The 19,590-nt window shown below is 41.7% G+C and overlaps 1 protein-coding gene across 1 annotated transcript in view; it reads left to right on the top strand.

The window, feature by feature from the left end:
- Gabrg3 (gamma-aminobutyric acid type A receptor subunit gamma3) overlaps positions 1 to 19,590 on the top strand; it is a 338,270-nt gene that overhangs the window by 185,531 nt on the left and 133,149 nt on the right. Inside the window, exons 4-5 of the mRNA XM_070043065.1 lie at positions 15,240 to 15,460; positions 19,323 to 19,405. Of these exons, the coding sequence (XP_069899166.1) occupies positions 15,240 to 15,460; positions 19,323 to 19,405 (304 nt within the window). The remainder of the gene's footprint in view (positions 1 to 15,239; positions 15,461 to 19,322; positions 19,406 to 19,590) is intronic.

The raw sequence follows: 19,590 nt of genomic DNA, 5'->3' as shown, positions 1-19,590 counted from the left end.
TAACTTCTGCTCTTGTACTAAGTATTCATCGTTTAAATCCCAGCCTTGTGTCACTTCTTACCCACAAAGTTGAGTCCGTCCCAGTGACACTTATCAATGTGGCATTAAGATGGCATTTTCCATTTATTTTCAAGATTTAAAAAGAAAACTGCATTAAAAAAAAACTCTACAGTCCACACAACTACAGATAACTAATTTTTGAAATAGGAACCAAAAATATACACTATAAAAAGACAGGCTCTCCAAACACTGGTGCTGAGAGAGTCAGTATCCGCCTGTCAGAGACTAAAAGTTGGCCCCTATCTCTCTCCCTGTGCAAAATTTCAACTCCAGTTGGAGAAAAGAACTCTCAAAATGAGACCTGAAACTTTAAATCAGCTACAGAAAAATGTGGGGAAAAGCTCTGGACGCCACTGCCTGAAGGATGGGAACACATATTAAAAATGAGACAACATCAAATTAAAAAGTTTCAGTACAGCGAAAAGAACAATTATTTGAACTAAGAGACAGACCTACAGAATGGGGATGAATCTTCACCATCAACCAGGTAATTGCTACACAGCACCTACAAAGAACTCAGAGAAACTAACCAAATGAGAGATCTAATCACCCCCATTAACAAATGGGCAAACAAACAGGACAATTCTCGTAAGAAGGAAATACAAATGGCTAACAGATGGAGTGAAGAAATGTTTAACCTCCTTTTCATAAAGGAAATCAAATCGAAACTACACTGACTTCATCTTACTCCTGTCAGAGTTACAACAGTATGTACATCCATCATAGACATATGCATGCACATGCTATGAAATAGTCTATAAAGTGAAACTATGTTGTATGAAGGAAAATAGATAAAACTGGAAAGCATCATATTGAGAGGGACAATGTAAGCTCCAGAATCAAGATATTTTGTGGTTTTTTGCTTATATGTGGAAGCTAGACCTAAAATGGTACAGCTACTTTGGAAAACAAGTTGGCAGTTTCTTAAAACCCAGACACTGGTGGCTTATGCTGATAAACTCAGAAGGCTGAGATCTGAAGATTTCAATTAGAAGCCAGCCAGGGCAGAAAAGTCTCTGGGACTCTTTATTTCCAATTAATCAGCAAATAGCTAGACATGCTGCGTTGGAAGTTGCAGAGTGCCAGTCTTGAGTGCAAAAGCCACATAAACATAAGATCTCAAGGTCTTTAATTTAAGCCCCAGTACCATCTCTCTCTCTCTCTCTCTCTCTCTCTCTCTCTCTCTCTCTCTCTCTCTCTCTCTCTCTTTCTCACACACACACACACACACACACACACACACACACACAAATACATGCAAAAGAAATCTAAAAGGATGCAGACAAGAGCAGCAAACATCTACAAGCCTGGCACCAGTGGCTCACGCCTGTGTTCCTAACTACTACTCAATAGGCTGGAATCAGAGGGTTGAGGTTTGAAGTCAGCTGGGGCAGGCAAATCCCTGAGACTCTTTTCTCCAACAAACTACCTAAAAAAGGTTGGAGATGGAGCTGTGGCTCAAGGGGTAGAGTTCTAGTGTTGAGCAAAAGTAGCTCAGAGAAAATAAACACCTTGACTTTTTGTAATATCATCATTTAATGTGGAGATCATTAACTCCTTATGATGGAGAGCAAACAGTTTTTTCTTCCTTTTTCGTACATCCTTTGCGATGTACAAACAGTGAGATAAAGAAGATTTCTTTTTAAACCATGTCACCCTCTCGCAGTTTTTTTCTTTCCGTTCCCACTCATGAGTTGTAGAGTTCATCTTCTACATAGTGTCCAGTGAATACCACTACTCCATTTGTTCACCCTTTTTCCCTTCATTTCTGTGTCCCTCATTACCCTTCCAGAGACAGATAAATGAACAAATGAGACAAAATGAAAACAAAAACAGCAACAAAGGGGGAAAAAAGACTCTTGCTTCCATTTCCTGGAGCTCATTTTGATAAACACTATTTTATGTGATTAGATGCATTGTGCCTTTGTGTTCATCGCTAAGAATGTCCTCCTTTGGTCTCACTGTGTGTGAATGCTGACAGGCCATGTCCCAGTATATTTTTGTAACCACCCAGTGTGTTTACCTGTATATTGACAGGCATATTCGAGCTACCACAAAAGAGGGAAAACATGCCACCTATGTTCCTCTGGATCTGCCTTACTTGGCTTATGATCATTTTTTTCCAAGCCTTCCCGTTTCCATACCAATGGGACAATCCCATTCTTTCTGACGGAGGAGTAGAATTCCATTGTGTATACATACTGAATTTTCCCCATCCATTCAGACAAGTTTTAGCACTGAGTGGCAGAGAGTCAAATTGCTAAGTTCCTACAGACCAGCTCAGAACAGAGACACACCTGGTATTGTCCATCTTTGTTTCCCAAACAGAATCTGATGTACCCAGTGAGGGAGGGTGGGGTGAGACCTCCCCTCACCCCTTGGGTATGGACCCCAGAGAGGTGGACAGATTGGTTGATTGATTCCAATTGCTTTCTTAATCATCACCCATGTCAATCAGCAGAGGACCACATCCCGGGGAACAGAGAAATGGGAGAGAAGCAACGTTTGTTTGTGAGAAGCAACGGTCCTCCTGCCGTTACCATGACTACCAGGATGCAGACTATTCCCATCACCGGAGCAAACAGAAGTGCTTTCAGGAAAGGGACAAAGGGAAAAACAATCCTCAGAATAACTGCCATAGCAACAGGAATATCTGATGTAGGACAAGATTGCTTCTCTCTGCCCAATAAATAATATCACTATTACTCATTTATACTAGTTAGTGAAGTAGATAGATAGAAAACATCCATCCTGCATCAATGGCTTCAAGGGTAAGATAGGGAGGCTGCATTCACTGAGGTTGAGAGTTTGGATGACTGACACATTGGGAAGCCCAGTAATTATTGACTGCAGCGAAGGATGCTTCTAATCTGCTGGAAAAGTCAGAAGAAATTCTCTCAACTTGGCAATATCCAGTGGAAGATGTGAACATTAAAGAAGTCATATAAAGAGGTTTATATTTAGAAGGTGTGGGAGGAATCTGAATGCAGTTCACCATATGATCTAGCAAAGATCGAAATGTGTTGTTTTTGTTGGTTTTGCTCTTTGTGTGCTGGTCCTGGGGGTTGAACTCAGGGTCTGGGCACTGTCCCTTAGCTTTTGCACTCAAGATCAGTGCTCTGTCACTTGAATCACAACTCCACGTCTGGCTTCTTGGTAGTGAATTGGAGATTAGAATCTCATGGACTTCCCTGTTTGGCTGGGTTTGAACTGTGATCCTCAGATCTCAGCCTTCCGAGCCACCAGCACCCAGCTGACTCCTTTCATTTCCATTGATGTAGAGTCTCGTCCATCACCTTTAGATGTCAGTGCTTGTTAGACCACCAACCTTAGTACCTTTAACCACTTTGAAGGCAATGTTGTGTGGCTCATGATGGAAAACAAGAGAGATCTGAACAAGGAAATCACTGGACAACATATAACATTTCTACTTCAGATGAGAGATGGAGCCTCTTGGAATGAAGATTTAGGGAGTGTTGAAAATTCACCACACGTAGCTCAGCCGTTGGGACCATGGTACCTGTAGGAGCATCTGCTGCAGAGGTTCTTGACGGTCTGGGGTGGTGCAGAAATTCTATCCAGTCCCTAGAAGACTGAATGAAAGAGATTGAAATTCAAAGCCTTTCGTGATGGAGTTTGGAAAATCCTTTAAACTTGAGAGTCAAGCATCTACAGTCTGCAGACAAGTAGGGAAAAATGGATTAGAAATAGCCCCACCCTGACTGAATTGTGAAGGCAGCAAATGGAAACCTCAGGAAAAGAACGAGTAGAGCAATCCAGTTACAAAGTCGGCCCTGCTGAGCTGCAGATTGGGGGCAACTAGACTGTAATCAGCCCTGGATCGAAATTACTTGGGGGAAGGGAAGTATATGCACTAAATGAATACTTTCTTCGGTCATTATCTCTCAACAAGATAGCATATCAATAGCCATTTATATTTCTATTGTGTTAGAGTATTAAGAGACATCTAGTGTTGATTTAGTGAACAGAGATTTTGGGCCCTATACAAATACAACACTATTTTACACAAGACCTGCGCATCTTTTTTTTTTTTTTTTTTTTTTTGGTCATGGAGCCTGAACTCGGGGCCTGGGCACTGTCCCTCAGCTCTTCAGCTCAAGGCTAGCACTCTACCACTTGAGCCACAACACTACTTCTGGTTTTCTGGTGATAAACTGAAGAGTCTCACAGACTTTCCTGCCTGGGCTGGCTTTGAACCTCGATCCTCAGATCTCAGCCTCCTGAGTAGCTAGGATGACAGGCAACCAGAGCATCTTCTTATTTTGGTGTTCCTGGACTTGTCCAGTGCCCCAAAGTCACCCAAAAGTTTATAGGCTCCTATCATGAAGAGAAAGTTCAGCTAACTTCCTCAAGACAATACAACCATTTGTGTAGATTAAATCACACACACACACACACACACACACACACACACACACACACACAGAGTCATACACCTTTCAAGTTCATTCAGATGCTTTTCTAGACCACCTCCGTACAGCAAATGGAGAATCATTCTCTCATACCATGACTAATTCTTCCTGACACGTAGGAAGTCTAGAGGAGAGTAAGCGAGTCTGGCATTTGAGCCATGTCTGGGTTTCCCCCGCCCCCTACTTTCCATCACCGTCCTCTCAAGGAAGCTTGAGTCCGGGCAGGGAACCCTGCACGGTTCTAGCCACCAGGAGAAGAGCTGCATCTGCCTCCCCCACCATGTTCATCTAGAGTTACAGTTGCAGCTGGGAGAGACAGGTAGCTAACATGACTGAGGCAAAACCAGTAGGGCTTCGGTTAAAGACATGCCTGTGCTGAGAGCACGTTCTCCACAGCAGGGCCTTCCATCTTTCTCCTAGCGGCTCTCTGCTCTGTGAGTGGCATTAGAAAGTTCAGGAGCCTCTGTTCTTCTCAGCATACCCTTTGTGGTGTGGTCCTTTTATACTTTGAGCTCTCAGTGTCAGGCATAATGGTACCCCAGTGTTCTGGGACTGGAGATGGGTGATGGAGAAGAATCCTCCATTCTCTCCATTTACCTGCCCTGAAGCATGGCCTTCTGGGAAGTGATGCCCAAGGAGAATTTTCAGGCTGAAAGCAGCTGACCCTAGATGGTTGTTCAAGTCCACATGAATTCTCAGAGGCACAGTTAAGGAATTATGCATTTATGAGGCCAGTATAATTGCATATGTCTTCTCTTTTCTTCTCCTGACCCACTTTAGAAGAAATGACTTAAGATAATATGTACATAATTGTATTGTGCTGCTTAAAGCATAGAGACATGTAAAATGCCATAATAGGAAAAGAAGAGATGTTTAGAAGAAAATTGTATCTGAATAAGGTTATTGATACCAACAGCTGACTTGAGTCTTTAGGCAAAAAAAGAAAGGAAGAAAAAGAAAAAAAATGATGACTAAGAAGATTAATAGAACAAACTCCCAAAATACAAATGTATGCTTTTTGCCTTCTTTTCCATGTGGAAAAAAAAGGAAGTTGAGATAATTTTTACATATAAAGGTTGGAGAAAGAGCCGGGCAAAGGTGGCTCACCCCTGTCATCCTAGCTTCTCAGGAGGCTGAGATCTGAGGATCACGGTTCAAAGCCAGCCTGGGCAGGAAACTCCTTGAGACTCTTATCTCCAATAAACCACTAGAAAACCAGAAGTGGCACTGTGGCTCAAGCGGTAGGGCACTAGTCCTGAGCTGAAGAGCTCAGTGACAGCACCCAAAACCAGAGTTCAAGCCCCATGACCAACCAAAAAAAAAAAGGTATAACATGCACATTGTCAGATACTTCATCAAAGAGAGTTAAAAAAAAAAAGATTACAAAAAGGCACATTAAGGGATTTAAATGGAAAAAGTCCAAAGTTAAGCCTTGCAGCAGTGTCTCATGGGTATAATCCTAGGGACTATTGCTATTTGAAACCTATGTGGCCAACAAATCCATGAGATGCTGATCTCCAATTAACCAGCAAAAAACTGGAAGTACATGGCTTTAAAAAGTCCCAACAAGAGTACAAGACCTAGTATTCACCTATCGTTACACATGCACAATGCACACACACAGACACACAGACACACACACACATGTCCAATATCCTTGCTGGGCAAATGTAAATATATGAGTTAAAATATGGCTGAGATATCATACCTACCTACCCTCCTTAACACAGAACAATAAAAAATATATAATAGCATTTGGTGCCCAGGGTCCATGCCTGGTAATCCTAGTTACTTGGGAGCCAGAGATCCAAGGATCACAGTTCAAAGCCAGCCTGGGCTGGACAGTTATTGGGGCTCTTATGTCCAATTAACCACCAAAAGACAGACCAAGCTGTGGTTCAAGGGGTAAAGCAGTAGTGTTGTGTGAAAAGCTATGTGCCAGTGTCCAGGCCCTAAGTTCAAGCCCCTATATGGTGTACACACACACACACACACACACACACACACACACACACACACACACACACACACACACACACACACACTACAGTAGCAAAAGACAGTTAAGATTTGGAGTCAGCAAAACTTTTGCAAATTGCTGTAGAAATGCAAAACTGTGCAACTGCACAGAGCAGTAGTCAAACAATTTCTTATAAATTTAAATATGTTCTAAAATATGACCCAGAGGTCCACTTCTGATGTTCATGCTAGAGAGATGAAAAATTTATTTCTACCTAAAATCCTGGCCATTAATATTTATAGCAGCTTTATACATAATTGCTAAAACAAAAAAGCGAAAAACAAAACTGGATACGACCCAAATGCCTTTCAGTTGGTAAATGGATAGACAAACTCTGGTGTATTTCGAGAATGGAATAATATTGATCAAAAGTACCAGTCTCCCTGTTCACATGGACTGAGCCAAATGTCAAAGGCATTAGGCTAAATGAAAGAAGCAAGGTTCAAGAGGTTGAAGACTGAATCATAATTCCATGTGCTTGGCATGCTCTAAAACCCCCACAAAATTAGAATGGAGAAATTTTCAGTGGATTTACAATGTTATGGGGTAGGGGAATGAATAGAACAAGATAAGCTAGGAGTGTTTGTGCAGTGATAAAGTGGTGTTGATGCCATAATTATCTCAATAGTTCAGCAAATGTGTGTGGCTAAAATAAATGGAAGCTCATGGTACAGTGAAGGAAAAAAAAGTATTAGATGCTACAGTGTATTTTTTTCAATACTGTCAAAAATATCAATTATCTAAGGAAAACCCTTACAAAAGAAATAGATCACACTATATGGTTAACTACAAAGCACTACTGAGAGAAATTTAAAGGCCCTAAGTGAAAAATAATCACAAAAATAAAAAGACTTGAGGTGTGACTTAGCAGGAGAGTGCCTGCCCAGCAAGCATGAGGTTCTGAGTTCAAAACCCAGCACCACCCCCGAAAGTATTTTTGTGGTACGGGAATTCAGCTGCAAGAAAACAGAGAAGCCACATTTAGAGAAGTTGAATTGGGAGTCTTTATTGGAGGGCCCACGATTGCAGGTAGACTCCTGCCCCAAAGACCTGCAGTCCCTCAACTACACTTAACATTGTCAGGGAAAAACACACACACACACACACAAAACCCAATACCAACAAATCAGATCAACTCCAATGGAGAGCTAAAGTGGAACACCATGGTGACCCAGAAATGAGGCCTGAGCTATTCCTGGCCTAAATACTCTCAGGGTCAGGGAGCAGAGCCACAGGTAACTTGAGAGTCTCCTGAGTTCAAGGCACAGGACTGACAGATCCAGTAACCTATCATCAAAGTCTCCACCTCTGCCTTGAGGAATTTGGGCACGCCCACCACCTGGGGGTGGAACTTCCCTGCCTTTACCATGAAGACAAGATGGTGGCACCAGTTAAACCCAATACCCTATCCACCATGTGGCTGAAATGGCACCGGTTAGATCCAGTCTCCTTATTTCATTTTAAATTGGACTGCTTTGTAATCCAGCCATTCTACTTCGGAGTATTTCCTCCAAAGAACTGAAATCAAGACCTCAAAGCAAAAATTAGCCCTCTGATAGTCATGGTAGGAATAATAGACCTGGTAATGGTGATACATGTCTCTGGATAGATGAATGGATCAAGGAAATGTGGCATCTTTATACAATGGAATGTTATGTGGCCTTAAAAGAAAAAAAAAAAACAACCAAAACAGAAATTCCAGGCTAGATGAGAAGATGGATGAATTTTGAGGACATGATGAGAAAGGTAACAACCTAGTCACTAATGAACAGATACAGCATGATTCTACCTATATAAAGGTTCTTAATCAATCTAGCAGAATCAACAAATGGGATAGTGGTTGTAAGGGTTGAAGATAGAGGGAATCAGGAGAATACATTTCAGAGATCTGTAGAACAGGGTCCCTGTACTTAACAAAACAGATGTGGTTTGTTTCCAAAAGAGGTTCAGTGTTCTCACACTACTCATTAAGTGAGTGAGAAAATGGACTTCATTCAAATGAATAATAGCTTTTATCCAAAAGAAAAATTAAGAGAGGAAGAAGACTATGGAGTAGCTCAAATGATACATGGCCCCTATAACTGATAGCTGAGCTAGCCTGACAGAGCAAGGAGCTATTTAAAATCTAACCACAAGTAGCTTACTCTGCAGTATCTAAGTGAATCACAGATTAAATAATGCAATAGCTTTAGCAGCAGGAAAAGCTGGAATAACTTCTAAGTAGGTTAAAATATAGACTCTGGATACAGAACTAGATCTGTAGATCTAGATCTCTAGATCTGGAAGATTCATTCATTCCTATTTTCACTCACTGTCTTATCTCTAGTGGATGTGTAACTGCTGTGTTAAAAAGTCCTGACTCAAAAATAGATTGGCATGCTTGGTGACAAATAACGGGAAACAAAACAAAATAAAACAAAAGCCAACAGCAACTCCCATCTACAGAGCTTTAGTCTTAGGCAAAAGGAAAATTGGAACCTGACTAGATATCATTTTTCTGTAGTCACAGCCACAAAAACATTGTTTCTGTGTATGCAAACCCTCTTGTCTTTTGAAATTTTGCACTTTCAAGTAACTTTGGTAATAGTTATTTCTGTGTGTGTGTGAGAGAGAGAGACAGAGACAGAGACAGAGAGAGAGGGAGGGAGGGAGAGGGAGAGAGAGAGAGAGTTTGTACTGGTAACTGGACCTTAAACTTCAGTTCTTACATTCTAATTTGATTTTGTTTTTTAAATTTCCCTCATAGCTGGTTCTCTACCACATGAGCCACACCTCCACCTCTGACTTTTTGTGGGTTAATTGAACAATCTCCCAAGATTTGTCTGCCTGGGCTAGCAGTAAAGTAAGAGTCTCAGATCACAGCTTCCTGAAGAGCTAAGATTACAGGATGAGTGAGCCACCAGTGCCTGGCTAATATTTACCATTTTTGTAAGCTATATTCATTATACAGATGTCGATACTTTGCAAAAATTAAAATGCAATGTGTTCTTAGATTTATATGGTGGTCTTTATAGAGTCTGTGTGTCACCATAAGGATGTATATTTAATCTGAGTTTTATTTTTCAAAATGTCCCATCATTGTTTTCTTATGTGTGGACTTCATAGGTCTGTATTCCACCACCTGAACCACGTTCCCAATCCTTTTAGGCTTTAGTAGTTATTTTTCAATTAAGGTCTTGCATTTTTGCCTCGGACTAGCCTAAGACTTGTGGCTTCTTGTGTAGCTGGGATCTCAGGTGTGTACCACCGTAACTAGTTTACCGATTGAGATGAGGTCTTCTTAATTTTTTGTCACAGCTGGCCTTGAATCACACTCCGTCTGATTTCTGCCTCCGGATTGTATGGGATTACAGGTGTGCACCATGGGCCCGACCTCAAAGTCTGCTCTTTTTCAGTTCCCATCTTTGAAAACACTTACATTCTGCCTTTAGTTAGGTATACAGCATTGCTCGTTCCCAAACAGAAATCTGTAGGTTGTTGGAAATATTTGTGGAATGTACCTAGACATCTCCAATGGATATTATTCCGCTATGATAATTGTAAATGACACTCTCCATTTCTGCTTTCTAATTACATTCTATTTTTGGCAAAAATTAAGGATGGGAAAATGGTTCAGCTGACTTCTGGTTGAAGGGAAGGTGCTTTCTCTCTTGCCATCATCTTCGTATAGACAGATTTGGAAAGCTACCTCACAGGGTTGATGGGTAGATTAAACAAGTTAACACCTTACATGAAGTAAGAACACAAGAACTTGTAAAACAAAAATCCATGCCTCTGTGTGTGTGTGTGTGTGTGTGAATTATTTGGTACTAGGGACTTGAACTCTGGGCCTGGACACTGTCCCTTAGTCTAGACTGGCACTCTACCACTTGAACCTTAGTGTCCCTAGTTCTGTTTTCTGGTTGGTTAATTGGAAGTAAGAATCTCAAGGACTTTTCTTACAGGCTAGCTTCAAGCCTGGATCCTCGTATCTGTGGCTCCTGAGTAGCCAGGGTGACAGGTGTACATCCCCGGATGCCCAGTGATTCATGCTTTGAAAGTCGTAGAATTCTAATCCAGTATTGAATCCACAGGTTTTAATAAGTGGAAGAAGAGACAGCTGATCTCCTGAGTGCTGGGAAATGTGGTTCATTTGAGGCTCATGGGTCATGACCTATATGTTCCATGCAGGCTGCGATTGATGATTTTTTTTTTTTGTCTCTACTAGTTTATGTGATGAAGTGGTGGACTTAGTTTGCTTTTATCCTCTTGTTCTTCCTTCCTCTTCCTTCTTTCCTTCCTTCTTTCCCTTCTTCCTTCCTCCCTTCTTCTTCCTATCTTCCTTTTTTCTTTCTTCCTTCCTTCCTTCCTTTCTTTCTTTCTTTCTTTCTTTCTTTCTTTCTTTCTTTCTTTCTTTCTTTCTTTCTTTCTTTCTTTCTTTCTTTCTCCATCTCCTCCTCCTCTTCCTGTTCCTTCTCCTCCTCCTCCTCCTCCTCTTCTTCTGCTTCTCCTCCTCCTCCTCCTTCTCCTTCTCCTTCTCCTCCTTCTCCTTCTTCACCTTCTCCTTCTTCTCCTTCTTTCCTTTCTTCTTTTTCCTTTCTTTTTTCTTTTGTACCAGTACTGGGACTTGTACTTAAGGCCAGGGCACAGTCTCTTAGCTCTTTTGCTCGAGGCTAGCCATTTACCACTTGAGCCACAACTCCACTTCCAGCTTTTTGGTGAAAAATTGGAGATGAGTGTCTCACAGACATTCCTGCCCAGGCTTTGATTTGTGATCCTCTGTTCTCAGCCTCCTGAGTAGCTAGGAGTACAGGCCTGAACCTGACCAGGTACGTGTACCATTTTTTAAAACATTCAGTTTATGGCTTAAGAGCTTTTCCTGGATATTTGTGAAGATTGAAATTTTTAGCTACACCATGATTAACAAAGCCTCACAAATGTCCCCTTATGAGGGGGTCACTGTTTTTATAAGAATCTCCCTTGCTAACCCTAATCTCTGAGTTTGTACAGTATTGGAGTACTGGAGCTTGAATTCAGAACCTAGGCACTGTCCTTTAGCGTTTTTTGTTCATGACTGGTGATCTATCATTTGCTTTTTTTTTTTTTAATGTTTTGTCAGGGGGTTTGAACTCAGGGCCTGAGCACAGTCCCTGCAATGTCTTTTGCTCTAAACTACTCCAGGTGATTAATTGGAGATTAAGAATCTCACAGACTTTCCTGCCTAGGCTGGCTTCAAACCACAATCTTCAGATGTCAGGCGTGAGCCACCGGTGCCATTTCTCACCCCAGTTAGAATGGCCATCATCAAAAATAATCTCTCATTTTTTATATAATCAACTGGCCTTTATTGGGAAAGGAGGGAAAAAAGTAGGTGGAAATAACGTGTGTGTGTGTGTGTGTGTGTGTGTGTGTGTGTGTGTGTGTGTGCCAGTCCTGAGGCTCAAAGTCAGGGTCTGGGCACTGTCCCTGAGCTTTTGTGCTCAAGGCTAGTACTCTACCACTTGAGCTATAGCTTCACTTGCAGCTAAAATTTTTGGTGATTAATTGTAGACGAGAGTCTCACTGACTTTCCTGCCCAGGCTGGTTTTAACCCATAATCTTCAGATCTCAGCTTCCTGAGTAGCTAGGATGACAGACATGAGCCAGAGGTACCTGGCAACTTTTGAGGGTTTTGTTGTTGTTGTTGCTGCTGTTTTAGGGCTTACAGATGGATATTATTAAGAAGCATACTTTTTCTTCTGTTTTGTCAAGTTGCCCCACACAGCCCAGTAATTCATGGCTAATTTAGAAATCATTAAGCCTCCAATTATGAAAACAAATGCCAAGCAGGGGCCTTCCACCAACTCAAAGGCTTAGATCAGGGAAGATTCCAAAGAATTTTTACCTGCTACATTTATTAGTATTTCTGACACATCCATTTCACTGCCATTTATGAATTAGCTACAACTGTTTATTTTTAGGCAGTCACAGGAAGATGGTGTTTCTTCTTCTGCAGAAAGGAAGGATGATTAATGCCATTACAAAGAAAGTTTATGGGAGAAAGGAAAATATTTCTCTGTGGGTGGGAAGTGTTTCTCCAACAGTTAGTCAACTGTAGATACAATAACACAGCCACCTCCTGAACACGTTGTACACCCACTGAAGTTGGAGTCTGTGGCAGGATTTCAGAATAAAGAGGAGTAGGCTGCTCACCCTGAGCCTAGACCTTCACCGCATATTCTCCTAGGCTAAAGGAAATCAGAAATTCCAAGTACTGACTCTGTGAGCCATAGAAACAGCTTTATGGATCATTACTAAATACTTCCTGCAGAATTCAAACCCATGAAAATCCTCTCCTATAGTAGAAGATGGAACTTGTGAAGCTGTTCTGTCATATTCTTGAAGAAGAAAGACACAGAAAGAAGGAAACAAGTAAATTAGTTTCAACGTTGAAAAGGCTATACGTGTAGGCAAGGATTTAGAGAAAGACAAAATAGCCAAGCGCCGATGGCTCACACCTGTCACTCAAGCTACCCAGGAAGCTGAGAATTGAGGATCATGGTTAGAAGCAAAGTTCATAAAACTTTTCTCTCTCCAAGTAACCACCAAAAAGAAAGAAAGAAAAAAGCTAGAAGTGGAGCTGTGGCTTAAGTGCTAACAGTATTAGCCTTGAGGAAAATTACCCAGTCCCTGGATTCAAAGCCTAGGACTGGTACTAAAAGAAACACACACACACACACACACACACACACACACACACACACTATATATATATATATATATATATAACTAAATGTTATTTACAAGTTGAAAGGGTGCTCAGTTTTTCAACTTTCATCAGACTGGGTGCTACAAAAGAGGAAACAGGGACTGATAAAAAGATGTCCATCTGTTTATCAGTTTGTACATAGAGTGGAAGTGGTGGGTGACTGTTCTCTGAGCTTCTTTCCCTCACAGATTCTAAGATCTCAGCATTCCATCAGCCACACTGGGAAGTGGACTTTGACCATAGAAGTTAGAGCAGCTGGAACTCAGTCCCTGTGTTAGGTTACTTGTGCTGTGAAGCCTGACTTTGCCAACCACAAGGGATGTTTTTTCCCTTCTGTCTTGGTATTTCAGATGCCTGCTACAGAATGCACTTGCATCTCAGGAAGAATTTTAGGTAATCCATCATGTCTTGGGATACAAATGCAAATCAGCTTTCTTTCTTTCTTTCTTTCTTTTTTTAATTTTGGTACCAGTTCTGGGGCTTCAGATCAGGGTCTCCTGTTCTTGCTTGGCTTTTTCACTCAAGGCTGGTGCTCTACCACTTATGCCACTCCTCCACTTTCTGATTTTTTTTCCTGGTTAAGTGGAGATAATTCACTCTTGGATTGGTCTGCTTTGAACCCCAGATTCTCAGATCTCAGCCTCCCAAGCAGTTGGGATAACAGGCATGAACCATAAACACCTGGTTGTGAATCTGCATTTTAAAATAGTGTTACAAAGAAGAGATATAAATAGTTTCTTAATTGGAATGGGAAATGAAAGATGATCAGAACAGAAAAATGCAAAAAGGAGAGCTTCTTACTGGTCATTTCACTAAAAAGATTCCTTTGCAAGTTTTTTGAACTTGTGCTCTAAGTACCCACATGTTGAGTAACTGATAAAATTCCTGTTCCAAGTTTCGGTTTCCTTGTAAAATATTCAGATCAAACAGAGTGGTGAAAAAAAACGTTTTGAACAGTTTAAAATTCTTTCCAGAATGTATCCTACAGGGCCTTGACAGTGAGTATGTGTTTAGAACTTTGATATCTGATGGGGGTGAGGGATAGCCATACTTGGAAAGAATCTTCTCATCCTCTTCTTCTTTAACCTAATAAACCAGTATTAATGGAAGGAGTTAGCAGTCCTACATACCTTTAATTCACCTAAATAAATTTCACATACGTAAAATAAATTCACATAAATAAATAAATAAATAAATAATAAGAATTAATTTCATAATTAATTAAGTTATATTTTAATTCCTTCAAACCATGATCCTCAGCTCTCAGCCTCCTGAGTAGCTAGGATTACAGGCGTGAGCCACTGGTGCCTGGCCAGTGATATTTAACTGGTCCTGTGAATCTTAGAATTGCACCCTATACTGTATCTTTGTCTCTGTAACCTGTTTCCTTTCAGTCTTCTGTTGCAGTCAGGCTGTTTTTGGAGAGCTGTTCTCCATAGCTCTAAGTAGTTGCTATTTCTTTTCCTTTTGTTTAAAATTTTCAGTGGAGAACCATCCTGAGTAATAAATGCATTGTTATTATTATATGAATTATCATTATGAATTATTAAGGAGCTATTATATGAGTTAACTATGGATCACGGGCTCTATATTAGGCTCTAAAGGTTTTCATTTCATCATTTCCTTTGAGCTTTACACACTTATATTTGTTCCCTCATTTTATGATAACACAGGTTCTGTCAGAAGTTTGGGCTTGGGAACCTATCTTTTCCATCCGCATTCTGATATATATTCTTTTGTCTCTTTCCACACCTCATCATACTTGATATATGGGCAGTAATTTAAGGAATTTATAAAAACCAATGTCGTGTCCCATATTGGTTATCCGTCATTGAATGCTACTAGGGTAAGCCAAACACTGTAAGATAAACACCAATTCAGTATTGAGGGGGAGAGGATATCAACACAGGGGAAAAGTGAATTTCAAACAAAGAAACAAACATCTATATACAGTCCTCTCATACAAATTGCTTTCTCTCTCTCTTTTGCTCTGTTCCAGGAATACCAAATTGACATCTTTTTCGCTCAGACCTGGACTGACAGTCGTCTTCGGTTCAACAGCACGATGAAAATCCTTACCCTGAATAGCAACATGGTGGGCATGATATGGATCCCAGACACCATCTTCCGTAATTCCAAAACGGCCGAGGCCCACTGGATCACCACACCCAATCAGCTTCTTCGCATTTGGAATGACGGGAAAATCCTCTACACCTTGCGGTAAGATGCTCTGTGGATCTCTCAGACATTCATTTATTCATGGCCACATCATGTTTGTACATATTTCTGAGGGATAGGATGACACAGTTGATACATGCACATCCTGTGCATTGATCAAATCCATGTAATTAACATTTCCAGCTCTTCCAAAATTTATCATCTCTGTGCATCTGAAAGCTTTTATTAGGTATTTTTGTACTTACATGTATTTTGAAATGGATCATAAATCATGGATTGGCCTTACTCCGACTGTGCTATTGAACACTGGAATAACTCCTCCTCCCATCAAGCCGTATGAATCTTTCATCACTTAGAGTCTGATTTCGTTAGTTTTTTTAAAATCAAATCTCATTTCAGTTTAAATCCTTAATTTGAATCATTTCTGGGAGGAGGCCCCATTTCTCACATTTTAATTTCTGTTCTTTCTCACATTTGACATAACTATGGCATCCTGCTCACCAAGTTGGTACAAAGGCCATGGATATAAAACTAAAGGCAGAAGGCAGAAGAGAACCCTACTGCATTGTTGGTGGGAGTGTAAATTTGTTCACCCACTTTGGAAAGCAGTATGGAGGTTCCTCAATAGACTCCACATAGAGCTCCCCTATCAATCCCACTTTTGGGCATTTACCCAAATGATCACAAACAAGGCCACACTAAAGCTACCAGCACGACTATGTTTATTGCAGCATTATTTACCATAGCTAAGATATGGAACCAACCCAGATGCCCCTCAGTAGATGAATGGATCAAGAAAATGTGGTATATATACAATGGAATTCTGTGCCTCCATCAGAAAGAATGGCATTACCCCATTTGTTAGGAAATGGAAAGACTTAGAAAACATTATATTAAGTGAAGTAAGCCAGGCCCAGAGAAACATAGGTCCCATGGTTTCCCTTATTTGCAATAACTAATATATGTCTAGGAAAAGCAGAAAAGGTCAAAAACTATGTACATGTGACCAGATAAGATGATGTTAAGCAAAATGAACCCCAAGATAGGGACACAAGTGTTTTTTTTCTTTCTTGCTATTGTTTCTAACATATTTATAATGTACCATGTAACTTATTTGTTGCTTTGTATGTTCCTTTTCCATGGTATAACCCCTGTTTTCACTGTATTTGATGCTGGTCTAATTTGGGGAGGAAAAGGGAAAAACAAAATGCTTAAATAAGAATACAGGCGGACCCATTGCAACAATGAGATGTACAAGACGCTATGCTGAAACACGAACTTTACAAGTTAGTTGGGGGATGGGCAGGGGCACAGGGGGTGTAGTTTTGGAGGTAAGAGGGAAGGGATGGTAGGGAAAAACAAAGGAGGAGGCAACAATGCTCAATAAGAAATGTATTCATTACCTTGCATAGGGGCTGGGAATGTGGCTTAGTGGTAGAGTGCTTACCTAGCATGCATACAGCCCTGGGTTCAATTCCTCATACACAGAAAAAGCCGGAAGTGGTGCTGTGGCTGAAGTGGTAGAGTGCTAGCCTTGAGCAAAAGAAGCTCAGGGACAGTGCCCAGGCCCCGAGTTCAAGCCCCCAGGACTAGCAACAAATAAAAATAAATAATAATCATAAATAAGGGCATAAAGTTGATCTCTCATCCGAACCCGTTGCTGCTGGAAATTGCCTTGTGAATATCAGCTTTTATGTGATCAACTCCAGGGCCCACTCAATAAAATATAGATGTCCTGCAGGAGACGAGAGAAACTGTATTTCTTCAGAGTCCATACCAGAGGCACTGGAGGAGATAAGTTTGACTGGAGTTTGACCTTAGTCAAACTCTCACCTTGTCCACACAACCAGACAGTTCCGTCTGTGCTGTCTGAGCCTAAGATGCCAGGGCACCCTGGTAATAAACTGACCTCCACCAGCCCTGGGATCAGGGCAGCACCCTCCAGTGGACTTACCTGACAGTGCAGAAATTCCACAGGATGCTCTTCTCCCATCTAGCCTCTGTCTCCATGGCCTCTGGTCCTGCCTTTGGAGGCACAGGTTTCCTTCCTCCTCTGCTTCCCTCTCCCACTGCCCTGTGGCTGTGTCTCATTCTGTTCATTCTTCTTCCTCCCTTTCCTCTTCACCCCTATCTCAACACTCAGCCACCAACACACAGCCACACTCCTGCTGGCCTGGCTCTTCTATGTATATGAACCTAAATCCACATGCATGCTGGGTTTCCACCCAAAACTGTCCCCTTCGTGACTGGAATCTGAGCTTCTGCCGAAAACCTGGGCAACACCATTTAGTGGAAGGAAAGAGATTCCTTTAAGGCCGGCCCTGAGGAATACATGGAGACTTTTCTAGCTCAAACTGCCATCCTTGTGAGACATGGGAGAGCCGAGGATGTTTGTGGGGATCCAGGATGGTCCCAGCGAGAAAAGGACAGCAGGGAATCTCTCCAGAGTCCCTTCTGCTCTTGGCGGCTTGATCTGGGGCCTGAGATCCTCCAGCTAACTTCTGCCTTTTTCCTTTGCACATGAACCTGTTCGTGTTGTCCATCGAAGTTCCTGTGGGCTGGGAAAAGGAGCAGGCCTTACTGAGACCTCTCGTTAGAACTCAGAATGCCATGGAAAAGAGTTGAGCCCCAGGATGACGATGAGGTGGGAAATGGTTAGAGATGGATGAGCAAACAAGCCGTTACCCTCTGCTGTGTTACAGTTTGAGGCTCTAGGTTCTTGCAGACAAGGCCAAAAACAGCATTCTGGACAAGACTGTGGGCATTCATATTTTTGTTAATTAAATTTTATTGTAAAGGTGATGCTCAGAGGGGTCACAGTGGCACAAGTAGTAAGTGCATTTCTTGTCGAACAATGTTCCCCCCTCCCTCGTTTCCTCCCACTACCCCCTCCCCCCCGTGACTCCCTTTCCCCCAACATAGAGTCTTTGAGTATCACTGTTGCATTGGTTCATCCTTTGTCCTTTGTTATTCCCCTTCTCTTCCCCAAATCAGATAAATGTATATATACAAGACACAGGGTACCAAAATCCAAAACAACCACAACAGGGGATAAACCAAATGGTGTGGAGGGGGGAAATGAATGAAAAAAAGAAATAACTTCACACAATACATTAAAAGAAAATAAACCTCTCATTTCCATTTCTTGGTGTCCATTCAAATCCCACCCTACGAGCATTCTAGTTGTATGTCCCTAAACAAGTCATTCAAACTCCATGAGCCTATTTTCCCATCTGAAAAATGGGATGCTAATGGAATGGTAATGATCACATGCAATGTCTACGTAGCATCTCTGGCCCATAGAAATATAGTCAAAATGATATTAAATAGTAAACACTGCATTCCTTAATATTAACGATTTCTTTTTCCACTTTGGAAACACAAACAACAATGTGGGTATTCAGAGGACCTGGTCCGGAAGGAGGCAGAAAGCCTGCTTAGAGCTATCCTCTGGCACGCAAAATGAGCAGGGAACCATCCAAGTAGGAAATCTCCCCAACAAGTCGTTTGATTTGGCATCACACCTATTCTAGACCAGCATCCCGGTTTCAAAGAGAGAAAGGATTCCATCCAAACCGCGTGAACACAAGGACCAATGCCACAAGAGTTGTTACGTTTCCTTTTGTGTGGCTTTGCTTTGTTTTCCTCCTGGCTGCCTTGGCTTGTACTTCCAGACACAGCTGGAGTTGTACTCACCAGAAGCTCTCTCTACCACTGAAAGTTCAGAGCCCCTGGCTTTGTCTGAGCCAACAACGAAGTGGCTGAGAGTGAGCACCCAGGGCTGGGTGCTGTGTCCATGACTGCCCCTCAACTCTCCTGCTACCTCGCCCAGCCTCTTTGGCTTTGCCCAGAGCCCTGGCTATGTTGCTACTGACTCTGAGAGACATGTTTGACTTCTCCACAGGCTTACCATCAATGCGGAGTGCCAGCTACAGCTGCACAACTTCCCCATGGATGAGCATTCCTGCCCGCTGATCTTCTCGAGCTGTGAGTCTGTGGTGGGGCGTGAATGCTGTGCTGATACTGATCATCTAGTTGAGATGGGGTCACTGCCCAGAGAGAGAAATCTGATGATGGTTTTGGTATTGGCCACCTGGATATTTATTTATTTTTTCACTGTAGACTTTCATTTACCTATATTCTCTTCTCACAATGGAGGTGACTTGGAGGAA

Source organism: Dipodomys merriami, unplaced genomic scaffold, assembly GCF_024711535.1.
Source record: "Dipodomys merriami isolate MVZ:Mamm:240054 unplaced genomic scaffold, mDipMer1.0.p SCAF_33, whole genome shotgun sequence".
Lineage (NCBI taxonomy): Eukaryota > Metazoa > Chordata > Mammalia > Rodentia > Heteromyidae > Dipodomys > Dipodomys merriami.
This window is presented reverse-complemented; position numbering and strand designations above follow the sequence as displayed.